The 26,123-nt window shown below is 40.0% G+C and overlaps 2 protein-coding genes across 2 annotated transcripts; both read right to left on the bottom strand.

Annotated features, from left to right (window-relative positions):
• Positions 1-1,820: 1,820 nt before the first annotated feature.
• Positions 1,821-15,155, bottom strand: pggt1b (protein geranylgeranyltransferase type I, beta subunit). Its single transcript, XM_030784800.1, has 9 exons — positions 15,028-15,155; positions 14,213-14,331; positions 11,139-11,206; positions 10,101-10,252; positions 9,724-9,856; positions 7,436-7,481; positions 6,412-6,596; positions 3,227-3,335; positions 1,821-2,074 (listed from the first exon to the last, which is right to left on the bottom strand). The coding sequence occupies exons 1-9, from the start codon at positions 15,153-15,155 to the stop codon at positions 1,923-1,925; spliced, it is 1,092 nt and encodes a 363-aa protein (XP_030640660.1). The 3' UTR covers positions 1,821-1,922.
• Positions 15,156-16,239: 1,084 nt separating this feature from the next.
• ccdc112 (coiled-coil domain containing 112) lies at positions 16,240-26,030 on the bottom strand. Its single transcript, XM_030765060.1, is given in 11 exon segments — positions 16,240-16,270; positions 16,369-16,487; positions 16,805-16,900; positions 17,807-17,932; positions 17,934-18,224; positions 18,684-19,074; positions 19,315-19,390; positions 19,794-19,883; positions 20,052-20,173; positions 20,265-20,380; positions 26,016-26,030. Coding segments are annotated over 11 exon segments (1,473 nt in total).
• Between the last annotated feature and the right edge of the window lie 93 nt (positions 26,031-26,123).

The raw sequence follows: 26,123 nt of genomic DNA, 5'->3' as shown, positions 1-26,123 counted from the left end.
AACTGGGTCGAATATGTTAAATGGAATTTGTTGACAATAAAGCTTTTTTGAATATACGTGGTCAGTCTTTCTATAGGTCTACTTGTGTTCCTGAATGTATTTCTGTGGCCCAAAGTTTGGAAGGGGGACATATGAAGTCAATAGAAATTAGAATGGAAATCTCTAGTGCATTGGCATCTGAGGAAATGATTACTTGGAAATGTGTTAGACAATCCATCTCTGATCCAATTGAAATACGAGGCTACTTTGGTTCAAGGAGGGTAAACCTCCTCTTTCTATTGCCTTATACACAGTTTTTTAAATAAGGGAATGTTAAATTGCTTTTACTTATATGGCAAAAAAAAAAATGCTTGGATACTTGATTTAGTACTTGGTGAAATATTAAAAGACATATTTATTAGCCTTTTACTCCGCTGATTTACTAACAACAAATCAGAAACAGAACTGAAAGACAACGTTTAAATAACGTACTCAATGAAGTAGTGTGCGAGGAAGACTTTAAGAAATTTTCTGACAAACGGACAACACAAGAATCTGAGCCGGAGTCATAAACGTGAGAAAAAAGTGTCGTTTTATTTTGTTTCCATTAAATACGTATTCCCTCGGCTGCATGCCGTTACAGTGACATGATAAAAGACATAAATTCATTAGTTCATCAACACTCCATAAACAAAATTTGTCCTCGCTGTAATAGCGGTTTACAGGTGAATAAAAGCGGCGAGCTCTATCAATGAAATCTACTGTATTCATGTTTCTAGAAAGTATAGAAAAACAAAACAAAAACAACAACAAAAAAACGAACCAAAACAAAAAGAGTTACAGCTCTAAAATCTGTTTGATCCTGAAGCAAAACATTCAACAGTCTTTTGAAAAGTAATGCCGATCTGTAGCAGATCAAGACAGGCAATATTGATGATAATGAAGGTGCTTCCATGGATGTTGAACACAGTCTATGCTGTCTCAGGCACGTCGAAGAGAAATAGGATCTAGATTTGAGGAGTCTCTTCCTGACTAAGGGGGGAGAGGGGGAGATTGGATCTTACAAACCACAGCAAACCGCACTCACCTCTAGGGAGGCTGCCATCTCAACACGCTACTGATGCATCAATATGTTTCTCCAGTCAATGCAATTCATATGAAAAATATATATATATATATTTATGTATTTGTATATATACTCGTTATTCCAGTTGAACAGAAAAACGCCAGTAAAACAGTTGGGTGGAATAGATATGATGTTAGGGTATGTTTTTTTGTTCCTGGATATGAAAGCAGCTGAAGTAAGAATGATCTATATAAACTGCTTTCACATAGGGGGGGAAAAAAACATAACGTTACATCATATCTCTGCACTCACAACTTTTTGTTTCAATTATTTTTTTTGTCATCAATTGAAATTTGTTTCAATTTTTTTTTAACCAATCAATGAATCAGTAACTCAATGTATCCGTGGCAAAAAAAAAAAAAAAAACAGTCTGAAAATTGACTTAATGAAAACAGCTGAAAACATAACCATGTGCTTCTCTACCAGTTTAAAAACCATTTGCATTGTCACAAAAAAAAAAAAAAAAGAACCTCATCTCTCCCCAATGTCACTAGACAAAATAAGAACTTCCCCAGACTGGGCACCCGATCCGACAGTTTACGTTCAATAATTGATGATGCTGGATCTTCATTATTTATTCATCGCGCCCCCCTCCCTCCCTCTCTCTATGTGTTTTGGGCGTTGAGACTGTCCGCGTTGGCCTAGCTTTCCGTGGGGGGGGGGGGGGGGGGGGGGGGGGGGAGACCGGAGAGGACAGAGCTTGGACTGGTCAGAGCTGCACATTGCTTAGAGAGGCTATGGTTCTGTTGTTCATGCGAGTGGCAGGTGGAGGTGGAGGAGTGGAGGAGGAGGAGAAGGCGGAGGCAGAGAGCTCCTGTCATGTGCAGGAGCTTTCTCTCCACGACTGGTGCAGCTGCTCCAGACGCTTGAAGGCTCTTTCGCTCACGTTTAGGGCGGGGTGCACTCGCTGGAGGTTGGACTCCCCTATCAGTGACAGGCCGCAGATGCCAAAGTAGGCGTGCAGTGGGTCTGTGTCGCAGACAGTAGTGACAGGAGAGAAGAAGAGAGGGAGAGAAAGAGAGAGAGAGAGAGAGAGAAACTGGGTCAGCCAGCTACTGCCACATGGCACCTGCTACTGATAGACTTTACCAGTCAAGAGCAGCAAGGAGAGAGCTGCTTCTTTTAAAGATTAGCCTCAACTCCACCAGTCTGCCCCATCAGGTACAAGTCACATACAGACTGTACATACAGATCTACCGGTTTGGCATCAGAACTGGTTAGAAGACTAAAACTGAGCTAAAGAAATGTAGAAAACGCTGAGTCATTGTGAAACTAATAAGATGAGACTGCATATTTTTTTTAAGCATCTTGTCTGAAGTTAAGGAACAGCATGGGATTCTTATCTGAACAACAACAACAAAAAAAAAGAAATAAGAAAAACAAAGATGAGCGCCTAGAGCACTGCCCCTTTAAAAGAAACATGAATTATTTATCTTGACCCTTTTAGCCACCCTGAGTCTCCGGAGACTGCCTCTAAAAGGCTTTTGGACACAGTACGAGATCTCAACTCAATTATAATGAAAAGACAATGGCAACATGAAACATGGAATTTCTGATTCAGTGCAGAATAATTGAAAAATCAATTTGCGTAATGCCTTTTAAAAAAAAAGCCCTCCGAGTAATTCAATTTGCTCCCTTTATACTCCTGACAATATTCATCAGTGAGGCATTGGTCTCCTGTGGGTACATATGTGACATCTGCTCAAGTGACAAAATACAAAGAATTTTTTGAAAGTAGACATGTTGTACCTACACGCTCCCTGTTCACAAATTTATAAATAAATAAACAAATAAATAAATACATTTCCAGAAGCCAGGACCATTCTGTATAAAACTAATAAATAGGCTGCCTTTGATATTCATCTGACAAATGTTGTTTTTTGATTTACTGACACTGACAGCACTAATTCTAGCGCCGTGGTATATTGTAAATATCAGTGCACAAGCAGAGACGTCCATTCGTTCCTGTAATCTGAGAAATTCTCTTCTCCCTAAAGCTCAATCGTAACAATTTCATAAATAAAAGATTCAGACCCTGTGAGGAGTTCTATTACATTTTAGTTTCAGGTGACAGAGAGAAACAAACACAGTCCCAGCGTCATGTGGAAAGGTGTCTTTTACCTGGGTGACTGTCGGGCCACTTAGCAAAACCTCCTACCAAACGGTCTTGGGTGGACAGGATGTAGTTCCGGTTCTTCTCGAAATTCGTGTACCGGAAAACATCTAAAAGCTGAGAGCAAAGGGTAAGATTAAGGTTCAAATGCAAACCTGTCACACATCAGACAGATAGTAAGTGTTTCGTTTTATGTATACTGAGTTCAGCATTCCGGCATACCCAAACTGTGACTAAAAATATAGCTGATAGAATGTACAAAATCAGTCACTCTGATTAAAATCTGATACATAAAAATTGTTCATAAGTTTATCACAAGCAGAATAATTTAGTCCGATAATGAATTTTTGTCCTGCTCTCTTGGAAAAGGACAAAATCGTGGAATGCCATCATTTTGAAAAATCAAAGTACAAATTTCATTTTCATAACTCAGAAATTTAATCGTTTGCATGTCCCATACTTCATTCTGCTGATACAGATGCGTGCAAACATTTGAGAGGCCATCATCAAACCATGCGTTCAAATGACTTGTAGTATTTTAAAGGATTCAAAATGACATAAAGAGTGAACGAGCAAAAATCTGAGCACCCTACTGGGCGATTATAGGTTGATTCACCTCTTGGGCGTGAGTTAGTCGACTAAAGTCCCAGGGTTGAACTATTCACCTGAACAAACCACATGCCTTGTAATCTGTCAGACTGGCTTTCTGTCTAGTTTCATCCGACCCATATGCTCCGCTGGTCAACTTTTCTGAGGAAATTTTGAAGATAAAGATAACTGACTTGTAAACAACTCTTAAAACGCTTCTAGCTGCAAGACACCTTGTCAGGATATAGAAGATCCACGGAAAAGCTGAATCCCTGGCAGACTTGTTTGAAAACCGGACAGATTTGAAACACAGACTCCAGTAATCGCCGGAAAAGAAAAAAAAAAAGATTAAGAGACGAGATTAAAAGACGAGAGAACGGGGGTCCACCGCACAGTGTGATTTGCATTCGCTTATCATTTCAAGTATGCAAAAGAAAACCTTGACAAGCCTGAACAGTTCTGCAATGAAAGTGCTTTGGACTGTTGAAATGAAAATATAACCATGTGGCCACAGCTGCGGAAGAAGAAAATCATCTAAAGACAAGTACAACTTGACATTGCTAAACAAGTGGATCTATTTTGATTTGGGATTGAGTGCAAGCCTGAGGAACGGTAAACACTGTGTGGGTGGAATAAAGAATGGCTTCAACTACATATCAACAAACCTGAAATTCCACTGCCCCAGAGTCACCCAGTGAACTGCAGCCAAACTCATGATAGGGGGAAAAAAAGATCCTTTTAATCAGATCTTTAAAACCAGTAAAACCTTTACAAGTCAACCGGCGAATATCCGGATGTACGTAAAGGAATGCAGAGAATGAACGCAAAGGTATATCTGTGTGGAAATCTTAGATGTGTAGCAAAAGCAAGAACAGAGCATTTCTGAGCCGGAGAATTTCTGCAAGAAAGGATGTGGGGGGTGGGGGTTACAGGCGTCCACATTCAAAAAGAAAGAAAGAAAGAAAGAAAGAAAGAAAGAACAGATAAATGGAGATTACAGGTGAAAATTTTCTGAGAGAGGTCATGTTTAACTTTGCACCCTGCAGAGGTCACTTAAGTTTCTATTCATTTAGCTCATCAAAATATATACACCGACACCGTGTGAGCAAAATTTAGCACCCAAGTGTAACACGGTAACCTTCAGACAATTTGCAGCTACCTACCCTTTCAAAACAAGGCAGTTATATATTATCACTCGTGTGTTATGGTGATAATGCTGAATTATATTACATTTATGGTAATACGTGTGGTCGTAAAGACGGCTGCCGTCTGACATTTGAACCTGGTTAACCACATACAGTAAAGCAGCAAGCAGCTCATTACACAGTTGAGTTTCCCTCACAGCACCTCGTAAAACCTGACTTTTCTCCCTTTACCCAGTGGAACCTCAGAGAAAGTATCTTCAAGCCATGAATTTAACTACTACACCACCCATAGAAAAACCAGGGGGAACAGCGGCATTAAAATGGTCTGTATCTTTAATTACTGCCCCCCCCCCCCCCCCCCCCACTAAACCAGTTTAATCAGATTTTCAGTCACCAACAACAATACATTACAATACAGAGCTACTGACAACTGAAGACAATAGACCCAAAATCTAAGTCCATATCTCACTATACGTTTAGTAGGATTTTGGTTGAGAAAATGGCTGTCAAATATGTTTAAAGCTATCACAGGAACCTTAAGGACCACCTTTACAACCATGGCTCTGGCTATGAATCTGAGAGTCTTAAAGATGTTTATGGAGTAGACGAATGATAAGTCAGGGGTTAGAAACCGATAATATGCTTCTGAGAACCACAAAAACGTGATCTGAATATTTAAGATCATCTGAGTTCCAAAGCATTACTGTATTCAAGGTGCTGAAGCATTTTGAGGAATGTATCTGTGTCTTGGGGGGGGGGGGGGGGCGGACTTTGTGTCGTTTTTGACAGATTTTCAGCTTTGTTATTGCAGTATATAATGCCAGCAAAAGAAAATAATGAAATGTGTCTGTTCTAACCAAACGTTTAGACTCAGAAAACCTCAGTTTCAGTGAGAGAACAGCTGTAGATGATATTTACCGCTGGTGTGTGTACGTAAACTGATAATCTTACTGCATGTAGAGGAAGTGTGTTTGCTCTGTCTGGGCCGAATATTGCACTTAAGCTTTTTTGTCCCATAGGAGGCTTCTTAATGCAGACAGGCCATGAGTCATCTCCATCACCAACAAGCAGCTAGTTACTCAAACCGCCAATCAGAGAGAGGCGATTATAGACCAGTTTAAACAGGCCACCACTCATTATGTTCACATTCCTTAAGTGCAAGGAAGTCAGGCCACACTTTTAATAAGAGAGCCATCAGATCAGAAAGTGTTAATGCACCAGTTAAGCTGTCACCAAAAGCTTTTCACAGATAACAAAGTCCATTATACAATATCTCACTCACACACCCCCACACCCACACATACACATACATATATACACACAAACATACATACACAGAACAAAAAACTAATTTAACTGTCTCTTCAACAGAAAGAGTTTTATATATATATATATATATATAAAAAAAAATACATAAAGTGTAAAGACCGACCACGGGAGGTAGGCAGTGTTATATATACCTCTAGCGTGGCGCCCACCCAAAAGGAGTAGCAAGTGTCAACGGGTTTGTTGGGGCGCCCGTGGAAACCGTTCTGTTGTCTCATGATGCACCAGCGACGAATCCTGTTCAGCTCTTTCTCGCTGAACATTTCCTCTAGTTTCCCCATCAGACACAGGGCCGCGACAGCACAGAACGTGGAGCCACCTGAGGGCAGCAGATGAAGCGTGGGGGGGGGGGGGGGACAACAACAAAAAAACGTGTAATAACAGCCTTGACTGATAGCACCATTCATCATTCAAAGTGCTGAAGTAGGAACTCCATCAACAGCTCTCCCTTTCTCAACTCCGCTAACATAGCATTTAAAGCCGCTGGCGGCCTCATGCCGCGGGAGCGGTTTCAATAGCTGCAGTATTTATGTGACATATAAATCTTCTCTTTTGGCAGATGAGCGCAGCTTGGAAATAATAATAATAACAATAATACAGGTGAGAGGAAGTCCTTGCAGTTATTATATGTAAGTATGTTGTTTCTAGCAAAGCAATTTAATACGCGCCTAGGCTCAATGTAAGTAATAATCTGTACGTTTTTTGGAGAAGGGGGGGGGAAAGGATAAGTGCAGATAACACCATCGAGGACTTTCCCCTGTCGTGACACTGTCATATAAAAAGAGTTATTCGAGATAAATCGGTTCCCTGCAGCGTTTTTCAGTGTTCCACACGCAGTTTTAGGAAGTTTCACTAAATGACAGTGTTTACCCAGCGCTCGTAAAAAAAGAACGATTCTCTCGGCCTGAATGCTAGGGCAGATCAAACAGCTCATCGCTCACACTTGCCGTGACCTTTTGTCGGGAGATCCGGCGCTCGACAATAGACTGAAGAAATTCTATTACTGGTCTAGTTTTACAGGGAAATGAATGGATGCAGTTCAAACAATGGCGTGGTCCGCTCCCTCGAGACCGAGCGTGTAAAACCGTGAATCTAAAGGCAGGTGCACTCCAGGGGCCATACAGGCCTTTTCAACTGTGTCTAGGGCTGGAAACTTACCATGGGACTCCAGACCGGCTCCCTGGCCAATGCCGTTGTCATATGACTGAGGAAGACAAATAAGCATAAGTAAGCATATCAATAAACACGTTACATGGTGAGTGACATCTGAAACCAGGGAGCAATGTTGCTTCCATTTAAACACAAAAAAAAAAATCAAAGACACATGTTCAAAATGATTTTTTGGGGTTTTTTTTTTTTCCAGAATATTGAGTCACTGCAGCGGTCTTCCATTCTTCAACAGACTAAGTGGCATTTATTGGTTTAACTCAAGTGAATAAGGGGCGATTTATAACCATAAACCCAATCAGCAAGGCCAGCTTTGCAATGCTTTGAAGAAGCTTTTCGACAGGACTTGACGGCCCCAGAATATCTTCACAGAGTTCCCATTATCAGTATTACTCTTCACGTCCGTTTAATTCAACGCGATCGCCTCACTGTCCATCTCATTCAATTAAAACGGAAATTTATCTTCAGCTGCCAAAATTAGACACGCAATGTTATATCGATACATATTGCAATACACAGTATTATAATAAACAGACAAAAGGCAATAGAGAACTGCCAATAAACAACCACAAAAGAAGCATAGCTTCTCAGTGCCAGATGATGAATTTTTGTTGTTGTTAAACTGGGTGAACAGTGTTGGAATGGAACGGTTTTCCCAGTCAAGATTTCTTTTCCAGTGGAATTTGAAGGCTTTGCGCCTGAGGGCACAACTGGCAGGAGTTATGTTTCAGGAAGAAAAGGGTTATCTACAGTCTTGTCTATGGTTTCTATAACAGCTTTGTTTTAGCGGACCAGCACTTTTGCTTGGATTTTTTTTTTTTTTCCTGTGGTTTTGTTTCCTTGATTGATGACCCTTGACAATTTTGTTTTTATCTGCACTGTCAGATGGTAGAGCCAAGCACACCCAAATGACAGACTGAAAAAACATAGGAGAAAATATAAAGTTTAACATTGTGGAGGCATCTGTGAGATCTCAAACAGAGGCACTGTTTCTAAAAACAAAATCCATGGGACTGGAGACAGACAATAACTGGTCGATATCAGAACCAGGTAATTCAATAGGAAATGATCATTTGACCTAGTTATGGCTCTCCAGAACCTTCACCTAAGTCCTTTAAATCTAAGGGCACCATTACGCACCTTAAAACAACGGCTTAGACTGCTTTATACAGGCAATCTGTCAGGGGAGATCAGGTCCTTTTGGACGCTTTTATCGTGCTGGTCGTCTCTCTGAAATGACAGTAGGTGTCTGCCACGTCACGGCTCAAAGCCCAGATGGACCACGTCTTCAGACTGTGAGCATGAAAGCATAACTGGCCGCGTTCCTCCGGGAAGGAGTGTCGGCTAGGGAGAAACTGTCTCTCTCTCTTCTTGCTCAACTGCGGTCGCGCACATGTCAGTGTAATTGCAGGTAAAGTAAGGTGCTACAGACACAAAACTGGTCATTTTTATATATTATCACAACTGAGAAAGAGAGAGAGGGGGCAGACATACCTGTAATCTGCAACTTTCATCATTATTCTTATGATTACAAAATGTAATCAAACAGAGGAGACATGATGACAGTGAACAACTCCACTCCATCCTCACTGATTTGTAGTCTAGTTCAAAAGCACACAAAGTATCAATAGTGTATCAGTGTCTCTTTTTTTCCATTCTGTCAGTAAACAAAGCTCCTTCTACGCTCTCCATGGCAACCCTGACGTTTCTAGTACACTAACCAAAATTGAGTCAGTAAGAAGATTACTAGACCCCCTCAGGGGTGTACGCCTGAATTGTCCCATCTATTTATAGACATCGGAGAATAGCGGAAAAGCTTATGCTTACAGCTGGGCTCGCTCCAATCCGAATTCTGTCTCACTGTACTAGTCGGTACGGTGCTAAGAACCACACACACATCTCTGTTTAATCCACAAAACAACTAGACAAGAATACAGCCTTCTCAGTGAGTGGATTATATAATCTGAGAGATTAGCGAGCTGGCCAACAGAGTAAGCGTCATGAGACAAAGGCAACGGGCCACAATCCCGTCTGCTCTCCTGCACTCGCCCTGACACGGGAAGTTCAGAGCGCGGTGGAGGCCGGGGTGGAATTTTCGGACGGCTTTTTGCGTTATGGGGATGACTGCTGTAATTTCACCGCCTCTTCCAAATGTGCCATTTCGTCAGGGGTCCTCTCTTAGTGCCCGTCAGTGGACCGATTGCTAGGGAGCTGAGAGGAAGCTAGATGAAAAAGGGCAAAAGCCTGATTGAAATAATAGTGAAAACTGTGAATCTCACCATACTTCTCCTGATGTAGTCCATGGCTTTTTTGATGTCCATGCCTGACCAGTCGTCGAGCATGAAGCAGATGCATGCAGCGCAGTAAACAAACCGCATGTCGTTCTCACTTCCCTCCGGTACGGCATAGAAACTGCAAAAACGGGCAGAACAGCTTCTGTCAGCCAGTGGGAACTACGCTTTCTAACGCCCTGTACGTCAAAAAGGTTTTACAAAACGTTCAACTTTTCGATATGACCAATGACTCGGGGGGCAACCTGAATTAGAAGAGCATCTTAATTCAGTTGCTATGCCAGAGGAAACAAACAATAGAGAGATGACAGAATAGCCCGTTTCTTTTTAGAGATGAGCCAAAAAAAAAACAAAAAAAACTCCACCTTCCGTCCTCCAGCTGCAGAGCCCTTAATCCGGCCAGACAGGCCTCCTTGTTGACCCGGCTCAGGTCGTCACCCAGGACGATGAGGCACGCTAGGCCCGTGTAGGTCATGGCCACGTGGCCGCTGTCGTAAGGGTGAGAGGTCCCCGGGCCCTGAGACCAGCAGAAATGCATTGACATACACAGGCTACGGACGGACTCGCTCAGGAAAACTCAGCAAAACTGGAACTGAACTGAGAACTGAGTTACATTTAGTTAAATTAGCCTAAAATATGACGCACCCATGAAGGGCAAGATAAGGAAATTACATACATAAGAATTAGTCGTGTTTTTATACGTCATTACAATAATAAGTTGTGCTCTTCGTAATCTAGTTGATCAAAATGCTTATTTAAGGTTAATTTGCCAAAAAAGTAGATAAATAAATAAGTAAAATTCAGATGGAACACTGTGGAGAAAAAGAATGGTAATATATGTAAGCATATAACAAACCAAATGGAGAACTGAAGGAAAACACAACAGAACTCCTAAACCACAAGAATTACAGAGTTATGAAGAACCCCACAAAACTCAAGGTTAAAAACTAAACACCAAGTACGAGCAATTTTTTTCTGATTGTTCCAAATATCGAGACAGTACCATCAATTGTTCACATTAGAGGAGAGAATGGAAAATATTTGAAAAAATGAAAAGGCATTTTATTAGGGCATTGAGTTTAAAAAAAAAAAAATAAAAGGTTTCAGAATTGGCTATACTCAACAGAATATGCTGATGGCTGAAAAATGTTTCACTCCACTGAACACAGACTGACTGAAAATGGTGAAAGACATACAGAAGTGCTCATTTTCCAAGGGCAAAAAGTTTTAATCAATGTGGAATACCAAGACTGAAGATTAACAATGTAAAACAAACACTTCAGCCTAATTGTTTATTGTTTGCACTGTTAGAATCAGTGTTTAGAATTCAGGTCTGTGTTTAGCAGTCAGTACATTTCTCTGAGTATTTGTTGGTATATATGTTAACTCAGGATGGCAGATACCTTTGAGGAGTTGTACGGGACTCCAACATGAGAGGAACCACGAAAACCACATCTCCACAGGTTGGATTCTGGTGGGTTGTGAAAACAAAGAACATGTAAACCATGGCTGCCTTGTCCACGCTGAGATTTTTCATATTCGTAAATGAGGACACACACTGCCATCTAGTGGTCAAACTGTAGCATATTTCTCATAGAAACATGATTGTGTATGTAGCCACAGTGAAAGCCTAGCAAAAACAAACCACCCTGCTCAAGATTCAGCCATACCGGTACATGCAGACTCAAAACACTCAAAAACACCTTAAAGATTAATTCAACTATTTTACTAGAAATATACTAGGCTATGTTCCCTCAGGAAAATTGGGCATAACCTGGGCCGGCAAACCAAACATGTACAGCCATCCACATTCATCTGGAATCATTATTATCGATGTTATTAACAAAAACTGTTAGGGAAATGGATGAAGTCTGATCTGTAAGAAAATACATTCACAGAGGTGTGACAGATTCCTCAGGAAGACGCCTTTCGGGCAGCATTGAGTTTGAGCTACTGCAGTGTTTGCACAGCGGGGTTTTGCTGTCATGCAGAAATAAATAACCTGGGCCAGATATCAGTCTCATTTGAGCTTTAGTCTACACACAGTCCGTGTGTGAGATATGAGGAGATATTCCACTGGGCTTGTGACAGACAGCGTGTCAACAGTTTGCTGTAATCAGCCGACGCTACAGAAGCTATTAAAGGAAACATGGCATCTAGGAAATTAAGACAGCTCACAAGGAAAAAACAATGAGAAACCCTTCACTCAAAATACATGACTCAGCCTTCAGTTAAACAGGACAATCTTCTCCAAATTTGGAATGTATAATTCTATCTCTATGTCATTTAGAGCATCACAATAAGTTGCAAAGCAGTGTTAAGCGTCGCAATGCTAGTCATGCCACAAAAACCGCTTCCGCACAGACACCGAGTACTTTTCCCTGAGGCATAATCTTTAATTGAGACCGAGCTTAAATGCTAACCAAGACTCCCTAATGTATGACACATCTCTGGACTCCAAAACAGTATCTCCTCCTGGGTGTGTCACTCAGGGCCTCTCACTAAACTCTTCGATTTTTAAGTCTTCAGCGTATGTGAAATGTTTCCACGGGTTTGCAAGAATAATCGAGTCTCCAATTTATCTTCTGCGACTGCGGCTAAGAAGTACCATTTCGGTTTTATTAACCCAAAACAGCCTGTTCCAAACAGCCTAAGGTTCACAAGATATTTTAGATTAGTGCTTTTGAACTGAGTGATCTAATAGCTCTTGCACTGTGCATTTGACGCAACTAATGGTCAATCCCTGGATCATTTGAATAGATGGATCAGGATTGTCAGTGCAGAGCTGAAACTAAAATGTGCAAGGCAGGGGTTATTAGAGGACTGGATGGAGAAAACATCGCTTTAGATGATGGAGAACCCTCAGTGCTCTGCAATGCAGACCTTAGCTGCGTAAGCAACGTTCTGTAGTGAACTTGTATAGAACTTCTCTAGCATCGGATTAACTTTACAGGAAGTCCTTTCTAGTGATCGACAGGCTCTGTTTTGCAGATCTGTCCAACCTGTCAGAGACTATACCACATCTCACCTTAACTTCAACTCTTCCATTTCGGACAATGTTTCTGACAGCAGGTTGAAAGCGTTTACAGAGTTAGGCTAGGTGTCACCCACTGCTGTTTTTTTTTTTTTTTTAAATGTCAGTTGTCGGTATTTTCAAATCTCAAGACAACTGCTTAGAATAAACCCACTCTCACGTAACCCTGACAGGCACAGCAATCTGCAGTTGGCAGATCAGAACGTACAAAGTTACTTCAGTAAAGTTAGTCAAGGGTTGTTTGGGGGTGAGGCCTCAAGCGGTGCTGCTGAAAGACACGCTAGCCCACCACTGCAGAGAGCCAGGTTTCATTCCCTGTGGCTTTGCTTCTGCCCCGGCCAGACATAAACACAGACACAACTGACAGTGTCATGTGGTAGTCTACAGCCCTCCCCAGGCAGGATGGGGGTTGTGCAAGCAGTGGAGCGCCAGATAAACAAGGGAATTTTGGTGATTACCTAACAAGTGAACTAACCTTTTTAAAAGAAAAAGAATTATCTGGAGGTGTCTCCAAGTGTTTCTACATACCATAGTCTAAATATTAATTCTGTATTAAAATTCAGACAAAGACATCACATAATTTTATACCACGTAGCCTAGGGGTCAAGGCAGATTTTTCCCATTCACAGATTAACTGTAAGTAAACAGACTGATATTTTTGACCTGGGATGCCCAAACATTTAGTAACAACTACAAAACTTTTTTTTGACTTGGGGCTACAGCCAACAAAACTACTCCTCCCAATATCAAATGAAAGAAATGTTATCAGGCTATTTCTTAATTCATTAATTAAGAATTTATTTACACATGTAAAGGTCTGGAAAATTCCACTGAAGTGTTAACATGTACATTGTCTTACATTCATGTTTAATGGTTATTCCTAGGATAGCAAAGACACCAAAACAAGAAAAACATTCAGGAGTGTATGAATGCTCTATATGCAAATCAGCCGATGTAAGATTGTATCCATAGCATCTACATTGCTGTAAATGAGTGAAGGCGTTAAACTAACCAAAGCCTGCAATGTGACCACTTGCAGCTCAGAATCCCAGGTTTTCCTCGGACATGGGCTGAAAAACATTCTCCTACTCTCATCTTTCACAGCTGACTCAAACCATCATGGAGGATTGGCAAAAACCAATCAAAAGCATTTCAGACATTTGGGAAACAATGAAAATATATTTCTTTGTGGACGACACCCCATATGTTGCAACATTTCCAATACTGGGCCTACACTCATGCGCTATTCTATCAAACTAATATACACATCTGCCTTAATTACCAGACAAAACCAAAACTGGCACATCACTCACAAAGCATCTGTAACAATGGTCCAGACAAGCAATCTGAATACCACAGCTGATTTCCAGAACCAATACTGCCAGTATTGCCCAAGCAGCCGTATGGACAGTGCTAACGGAAAAGTTCGTTACAAGTACTCACGGTCTTCAGTGGGGAGAACTTGTAACGAGTATATCCACTCTATCAAGCTCGGCTTGTCTATTACGTCCAGTGAATCGAGAACGTCAAGTCCAGAGAGAGCAAAGAACACAATCGTTAATCTAGGGGGAAATAAAGACGAGTGTTAGGGGAAGAAACTACGTTACATCTTTAGATATGCTGGGTTGTCTCCAAACTTGTCATGATTAGAAATATATTCCTTGATAGTGTATTACAAGCACCATAATAAATCAGAATATCTTCGTCTAAATACATGTTTCTGTTAGACTGGTTTAAAGCTTTTAGTTATTTTAATGCAAAATCTTTACAGTAATGTACTTCAGATAGACTGGCCTAAAGATTTTTCATTCATTTCAACAAGGGACCCTCTCAATATGTCAACTCGTAGAGCAGTTATTTTTAAACGCAGGTAACTGAGCTTAAACTGTACCGAAAAACGATCCATATATACTTGCATTTATAGAACAATCACGACAATTGTTTACTATTGTTTTTATCAATACTGACGTACTTATATTTTCTGCAAGGCAACGTTTGGTCCTATAAGCATCACTACAGTCCTGCGCAATCACCCTTTTAAGTTCAAGAATCGTGTTTTATTTTCTTTTTTTTTTTTTTACTCCTTTTAGCAGTTTACTCTTAACTGATAATTGGAAGCACCTGTATAAAATACATTAATTTATACCTATTAGTTTTCTTCCACTAAGTTAGCTACTTTGGTAATATATTAATGAAACAAGCACCCTAGCGCAGCGCATGTAATCATTTAAAGATGTCTATTCGCCTCAATTAATTACCTGCTTGTTTCCAAGGATGAGTATCTCTCTGGTAATACTTGAAGGGATCTTTGAAAAAATCGTACATGTCTGTCTTTTAAAAAATCTAGCTGTTCAATATCGTCCAATGTACTCTCTTCTTCCGCCATCTTTACATGTGAACGGGCTTCCTGCATGCCGTCTTCCTCTGCTTAGTTAAAACGTTTCTCAGGAAATAGTACGTATTGCCATCTAATGGTACGGAATAGAACAGACTGGGAGAGGACGACAACGCTCCTCTGTCATTTCTTTACATTTGACGTACTCCTAAAAAAGTGCCTGATTTCTCTTAATATTTCTGACCATACAAATTAGAAAAGCCACAGTAAAAGCGTCAATTCGGTATGAGTTGCGGTGATACCACCTGTTCAACTACCATACCAGCATCAGTAGCACAGCTTTAGTTTACCATGCATTAGTCATCAAGGTATTTTGTTTCCATGCAAAAACAAACAAACAAAAAAAAAGTTTTTGAATTTAAGAATGGTTTTGGCACAATGCCACTCATTCAGGTGCGGAAAGATGATATAACCTGCTCTGCCTCATAGCAAAGGAACGGGCCAGTTCTTGTTACACCCACAGCGAGCCTTGCATAAAATTTTATAATTCATTTTGTGTTTCGATAGGCAAGCATATCGCCTTTCTGGTTAAGACACCATGTGAGAGTGTTGCATTTTGCAAGCAATGGGTTACAACTATTAGTAATGAACTTTTTGTTATGCTACATTTGAATTCCAGACAGCAAGGCAATGACACAGATTATGTGACAACAAACTGAACAGGTTGTACAAAGACTTGTAAATGTTTTAATGACAGTTTTTATTCTGCTAGAGTAATACAGCAGGTAGGATCATGAGGGGAACCGGAAACAGTGCCTCTCAATGCAATGTGAAATGTCATGCTGATAACATTGTGTCAGACAGTTAACATCGAAAAAAAAAACAAAAAACAAAGTGACTCAATCTGCTATCAAGTACTGTAACACATGCGCAGTCATTTAACCAAACAAATGTACAACATTTACCAAAAAAAAGAGCAAAATTAGTAGAAATGTGAAACAAAAATGCATAAAAAAAGCCACATAATATACAATTGACATATAATACATGAAGATTCGAGTGCATGTGTGTTTCATGATAGCTGCTGGGAGGTGAGGTCAATAGGAATATAATTCAAACTTACAATACTACAATATTAGAGACCTTGTCTCCAGGTTGGTACAGCTCTGTTGGAGAGAAAGAAACATTAAAGCTTTTAGTTTAACACACATAAACAACACAGCAGATACACGTGGCTGTTGCACTTCTGCGTGTCATTACATACCTGTGGAACATCTGATAAACGGGTCCTCCACCTGTTGGCCCAATTTCTTTGGTACGTTCCTCCCACCCTTTTGTGGGCTTCCACAGTCTACAGGGGTCTCGTTTAATGTGGACTTCCACCTGAACAAAAAACGTAGTTAATATCATAGGCCACTGTCTATGTTTATCATGTCGGTCGTTTTATTAGTCCATACAAGGTTTAAATAATTCACTGTATTCATATTTTATAGCCGTCACTAACTCTAAAGATAATTTTTTTAATCTGCGTTAAATGAATGAAAAATACTGTAGCTTTCCACATATGGTTCTTATCCTGTATAGTCCACACCAATAGATTGGAGAGGAATGGTAAGGAGACATAAGTGTTCAAGAACACTTTTTAAGAGGCTGTGTTCACCAGTAGTCTTATCCTAATCCGGCATTCAGAATAGCCTCACCCTCTCTTTAAGCTTAGCCAGCCTCTTTTGTCTTTCCAACTTCTCCCCTTCTTTACTTTGTTTCTCCAGCAGTTTTGTCCCCAGCTTGTGTAAATCCTTCAGAGAGCAAAGAATCAAATGTGTCATTTTCAATGTTATTCTACAAGTGCATGACTGTTCAAGTACAGGGAGGAAGGAAAGTGTTAAATGCACTGATGACTCATACCCTGCCAAATGTATTTATATCTCTGACTAAGGCTCCCTAATATTTCACACATTTTGTTAAGAGCTATTCTATTTAGGCATCGTTTGGCAAAGATGAGACTGTTGTTTTGTTTTATATATAAATATACATAGAGAGAGAGAGAGAGAGAGAGAGAGAGAGAGAGAGAGGGAGAGAGAGAACCATCAACATGTCCTCTCAAACATTCTGTTGGTCATGCATACACCTTAATATTCATGTGACAGACTGGCACATCACTCACATGAAACTGATATGACTGCAATATTCACAGATCTAATATAATCTTTACTGTTTTGGGGAGTCTCACAAAAAAAAAAAAATAAGATTATTGATTTCCTCTGGAAGTCTTCACATCTCTTTAATGAAATTTAACCATGAATATATGGAGATAAGATAAGGACATGTGGCATGGTCCATGGAGTGAAAGTCTAGGGATGAGTAGTTCCCTGATATCAGTATGCCAATGCCAAGTCTTAGGTAGTATATTTGAATATTTTAGAGAGATAATATGAGACCTGATTTTAAGGTCTGTGTTACATCATTCCTTTTGAGTATAACTTGGGACAGGAATGATTTCTCTATTCGTTAATCTGAGCTGCAGATAAGAGCAGACTTGGTCACTTGCACATTAGTGTGACTGTCTGTATGCACTCATAATAAACTCTGTTCCACTAAGTTGTGAGTCTGGGTTCAGGTAGTTCCACGAAATTTCCCCGCCATGTCGGTTACAATGAAGCCTGCTGATGTCACATCCTGATTTTGTCATTAAGTCAACTCACTCTTTCCTGGAAGTGTCTGATGTGCACAGTTGCCAGTCTCCTTCTCTCTTCCATTTCTGCCCTCTCCTGAGACTCTTTCTCCAGCAGGAGTCGCTGCTCCTGTTCCCTCCTCTGTTGAACCTGGGCCTTCGACAGCCAGCTTCACTTCCAGCTGTCTCCTCCTCTCCTCCTTATCCTTTTTCCTCTGAAGCACCTCCTCCCTCAGTCTCTGCAACTCCTCCTGCTCTTGCTGGAGTTTCTGCTGATTCTTCCAGGCCTGCAAATGTTCCTTTGCCTCCCTTTGCCGCTCCTCCAGCCTGCGGCGTTGCACCTCCGCCACCTCTACCTGCTCCCTCCTCCTGGCCTCCTCGGCCTCGTCTCGCTGTCGCAGTCGTGTACTCTTTTCTCGCTGTTTCGCCAACCTCCAATTTTGTATGGCCTGTCAGTCATAATTACAGCCTTTGAGAATTTGCAGATTAATGTAAACTAATTCCTGACAGCAGGGATGAAAAGTAGGAGGTAAAGATGTTTCTAAGAGATCTACAGGGTTATTTTGCACTGGTTAATTCTGCAGGAATGGAAAAGGACAGATTTTTTTTAATAGCATTAAATGTAATAAAAGTAATAGTTTTTAATGTAAAGAAAAAAACTGTTATAAAATTACACACACACACACACACACACACACATATATATATATATATACACATATATATAATTTTAATGTACAAATTACTTGACCTAATGAATTAGTATAAGAACAATTAAAGGCATGTGTACAAAGTATTACCAGTAATTTATCAATCTAATTTTGAGCCAGTTCATTAGTTCACCAACTGCAGAATTGAACAAAGTGAAAAATCTATCAGTTTCTATCAGTTCTCTATCAAACTCATACCTCTCTCTTCCGCTCTTGGAGACAGCAGAGTTTTAGGTACCACTCCTCATGCTGTCTGATCTCCTCTTCTGTTCTGCCTGGTAAGAACAGCTGTGCTTCTTCTCGATACGATGCTTTCCCACCATGTTTGTTCCAGATTTTCATAAAGCTCTGGTGATCATACCGATCCCAGCCACCCAGAATTCCTCCTGTCTGCTGCAGAAAGGCTTCCAGTGCAGACACCTCCGGAGGAAGCTCTTCACCGCTGTTTCCGCCCACAGACCTCTTTGCCGAGGGAGCAGACGGCAGCTTTGGATCTGGATTTGCAGACAATGACCACGTCTCAATCTTCTTCTCAAAAGCGCCGATCTCTTGCCAGCAAGATCTTTCTTCTTTTAAGAGCCCCTCAAACCTCCAAATTGAAATGATAAACAGAGGAAACCATTATTTGAATGACTATTACAGAAAATCGAGTGACTATTGTTGTTATGAAATATTTAAACAGGTCTCAGAGAAATTCTTATATAAAATTAAACTGAATGTGTGCATATCTTTACAAAAATACTCATATATGTCTGGATTTGATATTCATTAAGGTCTTTGAAGCACTTAGATCCTGAATGAGAAATTTCAACAGAATGTGAGCGTATACTTTTGATGCTGATCTTCTTTGAAAGTGTTAATGGAGTTTTCAACTTCAGTCATGATGTCTTTTAATTTTTCGATCACTGCAAAAACAAAGCAAACAGAAAGAGAACACAGTGTTTAGTATGTCTGATATATCTGAAACATCATAGTACTTCTAATAGAAACATGTAGTGATTATTGTTGAATCAATGGCTTATGAAAGGATTTATAACTTCAAAAAGAATGCCATAATATAATTCATATCAGTGGCACCAGGCCAGATAACTGGTTTTAAAGCTTAATCACTGGCAATGAACAAAAACATCCAGAATGTTTAATGTTTGAAACATAATGAATTTATCCCAATTTAAAACAGAAGTTCTGTTAGAAGGTTCAGATCTGAAATATAAAATAACAAGCTATGTGATTTGTCTATTTGTGTGTATGTGTGTGTGTGTGTGTATGTGTGTGTGTGGTAATATTGGCTTTCATTTGTCTACTCACACTCAGGGGATGGTTTCACATCTGTAAGATGTCCTTGAAATCTGTAAACACTGTTCCTTATTTTCTGCAGTTGCTGTTGGATTCTCAGGACTAATGGACAAGAAAAATATTAACACATGAGAACATTTTCCAGACTTGTATGTGAAAATAAAATTATTCAGCCTGTGAAAACTACTCAGTGCCCCCTTCATTAATAAGCTTGTGCTGTCCTCGGAGTTATGACGTTAAATCTTAGATACCCTTTCATAAAAGACTTACTTTCTGTCTTCAGTTCACTCTGGAGCTTATTATCATACTCCTCTACGACAGAAAAACAATCTCTGAAATTATTCCTTCTGTCGCGAATATTCAGAGACCTTTCTTTCTCGAGTTTTTCAAACCTGTGGCGAGAAAAAAAGTACATACATTATGACAACTTAAACGATCAACGGTGTTTTCTATTTATAAGACCGACGGTTTCGCCAAACTGACAGTTTTCTTAGATGCTCAGCTTTCCGAAGAAATTCGGTCTTCTTTGCAAGAGCCATTCTGTCATTTGATGTCTGCGAAGTACTGGGCACAGTGCTGAAGTTATCTGTAAAGGCACTCTAAAACATTTTTGGAGATGAGAGATACAAATAAATATTAAGGTCAAGCAGAATTAAATCACTGAGAAATAATGAAATAGCCTTAACTTTGCGATCATAAAATCCAGTTTTTCATTTGTTTGCTATCTGTGGCATCTAGGTTAGTTCAGATGAATAGTCACTTGTTGCATTATCTTATAACAATAGCGGTGGTATGTGAATATTCTCAAAGCACAAACATTAGTCATCATGGTATCTTAGCATTTTGCGAAATAGCGAAAAAAAAAATTCCAAGTGAAGAATGAAGGAAACCAACCACCTCTGTTTGTTTGTTTGGTAACATTGCGGTTGTCAAGGCGGCCATCTTACTTTAAAATTGCAAAACTTTATTTAGGGAACACCTGTGGATAACAAATCCGCAGCGTGCAGTTCCAATAGACAACACCAGCAACCGCTATTTTCCAAGGTCAGGTTTTTTTTTTCTTTTTTCCCGTTCTTTCCTTCTTTTTTCCCCCGTTACACACAACCTCAGTGAATTTGAACAACCTTTGTGATTTTGCAGGTTTTCTTCGAGTCTTGTGTCTTGTGTTCTAAACGCAATACATATGACACATACATTTCAACAGAGTTTAACACCTGTATCCATAATTATTTTACATGACCTATTCCAACTGCATTCAAAGATAATCGTCATGCAGAAATAAGTGATTTTAAAGGTTAAAAACATATACACAAGGATTCTAAATTTACTTTCTCAGCTACCATGAATAGAGACAAATCCATTACTGAGACACCATGTTGGGGGTAGTCCATCCTCCTGTGTGTGGGGGTGTAATTATCTTTTCAATATAAATAGCAACTAGCCCAGGGGATACAGATGGAATTGCAATTTCCTAATTTAACCTACAACTCAGCAAGCAAGAATGAGAGGACAGAGCAGAGTTTCACTGGTGGAGGTTGAAGTGAAAGTTGCTTTCTAACCAGTAACAGAGTCCGAGAACTGGAATAACTGTGGAGTTTGATATATTTCTCTAAGCTCTGTCTTCACACTGTATCTGCTGTTAAGGCCCTCATTTTATATAATGGCAGCTGCTTAAAGAATGCCATTCATTCCTGCAGAAATGAATACACCTGCAGAAAGAAAAATCCAAAATATTCATGTATTACCTGTTTCTTGCTTATGTCAGATGCTTATATCACAACATACTCTGTTTTCATTTACACTGGCAACAGACAAGGCCATACCCACCGAGTCATAGTAAGTTTTCCTGACACCCAATCTGCTGCTACACGTGTGAAATTCGAGCACATTACATCTTTCACCGTAACGCACTTATATGCAGAACGGCAGACCAGCGTCGGGGGTCTCGGAGAAGTCACGAATGTTTGAGCTCGCGGTGAAACTGGGGCAAGCGGGAAAGTGATCTTGTTAACTACATTTCAGTATGTGTGCCATCTCAACCCGTGTTTCAGGACACCGTTCGGAAAAGTCAGTTAGGGTCAGGGAGTATGTGGTGGGATGCCTCACAGAACAAGCTGCGGCAGATCACAATCCATTTTCAATTACTCTCTATTTAAAGGTCAATTCAGTACGATAGCAGCAACCATTTATTTATGCCTGTAATTGTATTGGGATGTGCAGGAATGGTTTTTTTTTTTCGTTATAAAGACACTCTCTATGTACTTTTAGGCTTAAAGTATTCCATAATGTGTGCTTTCATCAGTGGTCATAATGTAAACATATTAGGATGCACTTGCGCAATCAGTCAACACCACCAATCAATCAAATCAGCGCCATGTTCTTAGCAGGTATTTGTTATAACAAAACATTGGCTGAACTTAGGTTGAGGTTATTTCCTCCCAACGTGGTTCACTGTATTTTAAGGCAATGTGAAATGCAATAAACCCTCAGCAGTGTTTATGGTAGAGGTAAACATTATGACAAATGAATCACAGAGGTGTTTTGAACAGTGAGACCTAAACAGGTGGAAATGTATTGCTACATTTCAAGAGCGCAACAAGACTCAATGGGCCAGATCACTGTCATATGAGCAACGCTTCTTAGAACAGCATCTGTGTGATTCCATGAAAGCATTTCTCCGCAACATTATGACCTTGAATAGCAAGAGCAAAGTTCCCCATTACAGCTTAAAGAATCTAGCACTATGTCTCTTTTCTGTCTGCAATGTTCAATGTACAGGCTGAGATAACAGCCGAGAGTTGCCACATGTTCAAGCGGCACGGACAATATTATCTTCAGAGAAAGGCCCTGACAAAACAGTCTCCCAAATATCACCTTAACTCTGTTGATTAATTTGGCATGCTAATTCACATGTAATAAACACGCATGCCTTATATTAATATCTGTGTAGTGTCAAACAATATGAACGTCATCTGGATTAATATCACATTCTCAATTTGTGAACGTCTGTATTCTTCTACAGCATCAAACCCATCATTCTAAATTAGTTAGGCTCTGTATCTGGGCTAACCCTACGAAAAAAATATATAGGCCTATATTTTGGTCACATGGTAATAAATTCTATATGTTTGGCCATGTGTATCCTGTCCTTTGATGTGTCAGTGAAATTCAAGCTTTTGCTAAGTGCATACATTTTGGTCACCACGCTATTCCGTGAGCCATTTCCCCACATACCAGGAACCTTCCAACAACCCTCCTTACTGGGAAAACGGCATCCGAGAATGCTTCTTACAGGCCATATTCCAAACAGCAGCGGCCTGGGCTTGGATTAGATGTTAAACCTAAACAGCATTAGTGAACCCTCTGTATTTGAGGGGAAGGCTAAATAGAACAGCAAGGAGACCAATGGACCTGATTTACTAATGTCTTTGCCACAAGCAAACTGTTCTGTTTGTTGAATAACAAGGATACAGTGACAGATATTTGTCTTGTGCTAGTCGTGGGTAATGCTATTGGTTTTGGTGACTGTCAAGAAAGAGTATTATGGGCCTGAGGCTTTGTTTAATGTCATTCAAAAGTATCATGGCTAGAGACATGTCATAAGGTGATATTAAGGACCATGAGGCCAAGCAATGCGCCTACTGCAGAATTCTATTACAACAGACATTTTAACAGGAAATCAGAAAATGCAGAGCCACCATCAAAGCAAATAAATAAATAATTTAAAAAAAAAAAGACAAATGGATTCATTTGTCAGAAATACACAGCTCCTTCACACAACTGTTGATACGACTTACATCTAATGCACACAATATTAGTCTGCTAGAGACTGGACCATGATTGCTATATTCCCCCTGGACATAGTTCTAATTGCAACACCTGCTATAGATAGCGCTAAGTGACACTGCCCTGACATTATAGCCGGCAAACTGTCTTGTTTTTGCTGTCTGTCATTCTGTTTTTGCATAAACTGTTGCTGAGACATGGCTTAATACAGATATTATATTGTCACACATTACTTTAAATGCCCACTTATGCCTTAATCTTTGTTATATTAAATTACATTTGGATTAAACTTGGTTGAATGATACAGACATTACTTTAAATCAAGGGACATGTCATGATGTATAAACCTATCTGACATGGCTCTGGCAACCAATGTATCTGCAGCTATTACAAAGAGAAATTTTAACCCCTAAATAAATCCAGAGCTTGGAGTCCTTGCCAGTCAGAGGAACAGGACCTCTCTGGAGACAACAAACAGCTTCCATAACCCACTCAAACAGCTGCTCCTCCACGTCACTCCCACTGTAAGTGCATTTCATCTCTCTGCTGGCTGAAGAGCTTCAGGGACTGATGAAATCTTCAGCTTATGACTGAACCCATCAAAACTTAACCAATACTGTTCGTGTGTGTGCGGGTCTATCTATAAAGCCTAAGAAAACAGCAAAAAAGAAAGAAAGAAAAAGAATCGAACAGAATTGCCGTGCTGAACTAATGAAAACGTTAATTAGACCGATTTACTCTTGTTTATAGATGTACGAGGTCTATAACCGAAAACGCCGTTGTTTAGAGAAATTGAGAAAATTATCATTTATGCTGTCATTATCATTATATAATCTCTTCATTTGGAGGTATACAACAAAAGGCAAAGATGCATGTACAGATATTGGCATTTTTTCGTATCATAAAAATCCTTTTGCAATCCAGTTTCGATATTTGCAGAATTGTTGTTGGCCCTAACCGGTTAAATAGTCAAAGAGTCTAAACTGTTTGACTCCCAACTCTAACTACAGACGGTATTTGGGGGTCCTCGGGGACAAATGTGTTGCTCGAGAGATTTCCGCAAACACGTGATACACACAAAAAAGGGACCTGCACGTTGCAAAAGCAACCCTCCTATAGACAGGATCTACCGTTAGAGCTACAACAAACACGCTGTGGTGTCCTTTTCAGTCTGGACCCTCACCCTATAAATATCAGCTGTTTTCACAGTTGACTTAGCGTGTCGGGCTTAGTGATGCTCAGCCCTCTAGGGAGACTGCAATCTGCTAACTCAAATGCCACCTCCATGCAATAGAATCATCCCCAAGGATAAAGTTCGTATAAGTGCTCACATTGTTTCCTTCATCTATTTACGAACGTTACACAAGAACTGTTACACAATAGTCTAGTCTCTGTGCTGGGCTTCCAAATTGCTGAAATCCACCAGTGTAAATGTTTACTTGAAGACTTCATAAAATATTCATATAAATATCTCAATGTTTCTATGATGGCTAAACAGCATAGAGCGAAAACTTCAAACAGTCAGAACAAAGAGCGAGGCCGGCTTAGCTCATCGTTCGGGTAAGTAGTCATTTATCAGAGCGTTTTACAGCCTCGATAATGGGCAAAAACAAACATGAACAGCACAAATTAAACCGATCTTCAGAACACTAATAAGCGTATAAAGTAAGGTGTTAAAACAACCACAACAACAAAACACGGTATAATAGATATATGGTCAGATATAAAATTATCAGGCTACGCTAATCTCTGCTTTGTCCAACTCTCTCACAGAATGTCGACTTCATCCTGGCCTGCTTTATAAACTATATGTTCTTCACCACCTGAAAACGCACCAAACTCAGGTCTGTATGTAGGACACATTTTCAGTGGGGCATTATTCAAGGTTATTTAAAGGCGCAACAGAAGTAGGCTATGCGTCACATGCTGACAAGAGAAAAAATGAACAGCTTAGATATTAAGTGTGGGAAATATTTTCCGACTGACAAGGATTCACTTGAGGGTGTGACCATTTCAAAGAAGAGCAAGCTAAAACCTTGACGTCTTAGCATATCATAATGAGGATGGCTGTCATATTGTAATGGACGTCAGCTTTGTTCCTTGACTTAAAATGAATGAAATGTGTATTCTAAGAGAAAAAAAGTCTCATTTGTCGCAATGCGAACTAATCTTAATGGAAAATATTTTGTTCTGTACTTGATCAAAAAGTTTGGGCGTGGTATGTTAACGCAAGACATTCCAAACAAAAACAACTTCGACAAACTCCTCCGATTGACTGACTCGCTACACAAAGACAACAGAGCACTCCCTTGTTGGGATATATTTAGATAGGAAATTAACCGAAGGAAAAAGAAAAACGACGAGCAAATCAAATAATCAGAGCCTCGTGCTGGGTCGTTACACCGCTGTAAAACAGTCTACACCCTTCTCTCCACATGTTGCTCATACCTCACCGTGAGTCATCGTCACGAACATTCTCAATCTGTGGGATTCTTCTGAGCGGTTCGAGAAAGGAATTCCCCCGCACAAAGTGAACAAAGCAGAAGAGCGGCCTGA

The sequence above is a fragment of the Chanos chanos genome, chromosome 1 (genome assembly GCF_902362185.1).
Source record: "Chanos chanos chromosome 1, fChaCha1.1, whole genome shotgun sequence".
Lineage (NCBI taxonomy): Eukaryota > Metazoa > Chordata > Actinopteri > Gonorynchiformes > Chanidae > Chanos > Chanos chanos.
Note: the sequence above shows the minus strand (reverse complement) of the source record. Positions and strands in the feature narration are given on the sequence as shown.

Excerpts from the sequence above, each read along its gene's own strand:
- pggt1b (XM_030784800.1), bottom strand. The coding sequence starts at position 15,155 with ATGGCGGAAGAAGAGAGTACATTGGACGATATTGAACAGCTAGATTTT. Across the intron at positions 14,332-15,027 it reads TCATCCTTGGAAACAAGCAG|ATTAACGATTGTGTTCTTTG; the intron begins GTAATTAATTGA and ends ATTTCCCCCTAG. Across the intron at positions 2,075-3,226 it reads GTGGCCCGACAGTCACCCAG|ACCCACTGCACGCCTACTTT; the intron begins GTAAAAGACACC and ends TCTGCGACACAG.